General features: G+C 43.7%; 1 protein-coding gene across 1 annotated transcript in view; it reads left to right on the forward strand.

The window, feature by feature from the left end:
• Positions 1-2,150: 2,150 nt before the first annotated feature.
• The window catches only part of LOC105810701 (chromosome unknown open reading frame, human C12orf45), an 8,693-nt gene continuing 7,414 nt past the window's right edge, over positions 2,151-3,429 (forward strand). The window contains exon 1 of the mRNA XM_012644737.1: positions 2,151-2,276. Coding sequence (XP_012500191.1) covers positions 2,162-2,276 — 115 coding nt within the window. The 5' untranslated portion in view covers positions 2,151-2,161. The remainder of the gene's footprint in view (positions 2,277-3,429) is intronic.

Raw genomic sequence — 3,429 nt, forward strand, 5'->3', positions numbered from 1 at the left:
TATAATATAATGTTAAATTATTATTTTAATAACAATAATGCAGCTTCCAGGATGTGCCATTACGTATGTTTTACTCCTCTTCCTCTTTTGTTCCTTAGGACATCTCTGTGAAGTATTACTATCCTAGATTTTACAGAGGAGGAAATGGAGGATCAGAGAGTGATCTGCCCAAAGTCACAGCTATTAAATGAATGATCTGACACTGGATTTAATCTAGGTCTGGCTGAGTCTGGAGCCCCTGTTTGTCTGAAACAAGCAGAAAAGTTTGATAGAAGATTTCTGCCTCTTTGTCTGTGAACCCCCTATCAGAGAGGTCTGGGCACACTGCAGGTGGTCAACAGAGACTGTTAAAAAAACAAGAGGAAAGGAAACAATCAACGGAGTGAAAAGGAGACCTACTGAATGGGAGAAAATATTTGCAAATCACATATCTTATAAAAGGTTAATATCCAGAATATATAAAGAACTCCTACAACTCAACAACTAAAAAACAAATAACCTGATTAAAAATGGGCAAAGGAATTGAATAGACATTTTGATATCAAAACCACAAGGGAGTTTCAGCATAGGTCCAGTTCCTTATGGCACAGAATAACCAATTGCTGAGACAACGAGGATTGTCAACAAGAAAGGAAATTCTAATACAAAAGATGTCTCATTGAAAGACAACTTGTTGGGAGAATGGGAAAAGCAGCCTCAAATCCATCTCCCAGACTAAGGGAGATTATGGGCCTTTTAAGGAGGGGAAATTAACCAGGGGCCTCATGCATTGAGACAGATTGTGGTAAATAGTGAGTCTTGGAGTCAGGAAGTCTATGCAGGGGCCTTCAGAATTTCAACTCCTTTGTCTTGCAGAAATTTCACAATTTATGGGAAATAACTAAAAAGGTCAAGTAGTTAGTTAAAATTTATAAGGTTCTGATCATCAGGCCCTATTGCCCTGAAAAACTAAATATGAAGGGGAGAGGATTATTTTAAAAACATAGGTTTCATTGAAATTTGTTCATAGAGCTGGTTACATTTTCTCCAAAGAAGATATACAACTGGCCAACAAGTACATGAAAAGATGTTCAACATCACTAATCATTAGAAAAATGCAAATGAAAACTACAAGATATCACCTCATACCTATTGGGATGTCCACTGTCAAAAAAACAAACAACAGAAAAGAAAATAATATGTATTGAAAAGGATGTGGAGAAACTGGAACACTTGTGCACTGCTGTTGGGAATGTAAAATAGATCAGCTGCTATGGAAGACAGTATGGAGCTTCCTCAAAAAGTTAAAAAGTAGAATTACCATATTATCTGGTAATCTCACTTCTGGATATATATCCCAAAGAACTGAAAAGCAGAGTCTTGAAGAGATATTTGCACCTCCATGTTCATACAACATTGTTCACAATAGCCAAGGGGTAGAAACAATCTGAATGTCTATTGAGAGATGAATGGAAAGAAAATGTAGTATAGACATGTAATGGAATATTATTCAACCTTAAAAAAGAAAGGAAGCCTGTTACATACTACAACATGGATAAACCTTGAGGATATTATTTTAAGTGAAATAAGCCATCATAAGAGACCAGTACTCTATGATTCCACTTATATGAAGTATCTGCATTTGTCAAAACTCTTAGACACAGAAAGTACAATGGTGATTACCAGGGACTGGGGGAGGAGGAATTGGGGAGTTCAATGGTTACAGAGTTTGAGTTTTCAAAGATGAAAATGTTCTAGAGATCTATGGCACAACAATGTGAACATAATTAACACTACTGAATTTTATAATTAAAAATGATTAAAATGGTAAATTTTGTACGTTTTTTCCCACAACTTAAAAAATAAATTTAATAAAACAAAATAAAGAGGAGCTGCCTATGCTATGCTCTTTATGTCTGAATTTGTTTAGCTAAATCAAGCCTCATCAGCTTTTTGCCAATGACAGCATCTCAAGAGTCTAAACCTCCCTTTACTCAGGTAGAAATGACCGGAAGCTCCCGGGCAGCCTGTTTGCTGCGCCAGCGCTCGCCCTGCCCGCCCGGCCTCTCGCCCCGCCCACCACCAAGTTTCCTCCAATCGCGGCCCTTGCCCCGCCCCCTTGCCTAATCCTGTTTCCTGCGTCCGACACTGGCTCTGCGGGTTCAGGAGGTTTGGGGGAGGTATGGAGGTCCACGGCGAGCCTCAGGCCATGCCGAGCTGTTCCTCATCCGCCCGGGTCAGCTCGGGGGTGTCAGCGTCCAAGGAGCTGCTGACGGCGGGGAGCGACGTCCGCGGAGGTGACGGATCGGTTCGGCGGTGTGGGCCGCGCACGTGCGGCGGGGGACGCACGGCTCGGAGCCCAGGCCCCACATCCTCCAGAGGATCCCTGGGGACAGCTGCAGGGCTCCAGCGGGCCCCGCCGCTGCGGAGGGTGAGGGCTGTGGGGTGGACACCCGGCCGCCGGCCTGGGACGGCTTCTCCAGCGGGAGGTTCTTACATTCCGCAAGGTGATCGGCCCCGGTTCTGTCAAGCGCCGCTGCGAGGCACAGCTTCTGCCCTCCAGCCTGGGACTCTCCCGAACTCTCGAAGGGAAGAGAGGGCCTTAGGGCCGACTCTCTGGGTCGGAGTAGTTGGCTGGTAGGGGGAGCAGATGAATGTTGTGCCGGACACCCCCTCTTCCTTCGCAAGCACACAGACCACCCCCCTCTCTTGTGGAGGGGAGACATGCATCCAGGAGATTCACTCAGCATTTCAGACATTGTAATACAGAAGTAAAAAGCATGGGTTCGAATACCAGCTCCATGAGTAGTTAACTGTGGGACTTAAGAGTTATTTACATTCTCTAAGGCTCAGTTTTCCAATTGGGAAAACGGAGCTAGTAGTACCTGTAACATTTTTGTGAGGTGGAGAAGGATGCGTAAAAGAGTTTGGGTATGTTCTCAGTAAATACTAGCTTGAAGAAAAGGTTCTGTGAGAACCCAGAGCTTCCGAAGGAATTATAATAATGATAGCCAAAGCTTATGTAGTGCTTACTATGTCCCAGAAATGAACGGATTTAATCTTCACAACCCTTTGCAGAAGGTTCTGTTATCTTCGTTTTACGGATAAGGAAGCTGAGGCATGGTGTGTTATACAGATAAGTGACTTTCTGGAGATTATGTGGCTGGAAAGTAGCAAAACTGGAGTCCGAATCCAAGCATTCTGGCCACAGAGTCTGCTCTGAACACTAATCCAGTAGCCCTTAAATGTTAAACGTTCAACGGATGTTTGTTGAGCTCTGCTTTGAGGATGAACAGGCTTTTTTTTTTTTTTAACCAGAGAACGAAGCGATTTCCCAGGAGTTAGAAACAGGTTGTGCAACGCCTTGAGTTTTGAAAGTACTGCTCTGGGAGCTCTGATGGGATGGAGAGTTGGGTTGATTTGAGGAGTAGTGAGTGATAAGGCTGAGAA

Source organism: Propithecus coquereli, unplaced genomic scaffold (genome assembly GCF_000956105.1).
Source record: "Propithecus coquereli isolate 6110/MARCELLA unplaced genomic scaffold, Pcoq_1.0 Scaffold218, whole genome shotgun sequence".
In the NCBI taxonomy this organism is placed as follows: Eukaryota; Metazoa; Chordata; class Mammalia; order Primates; family Indriidae; genus Propithecus; species Propithecus coquereli.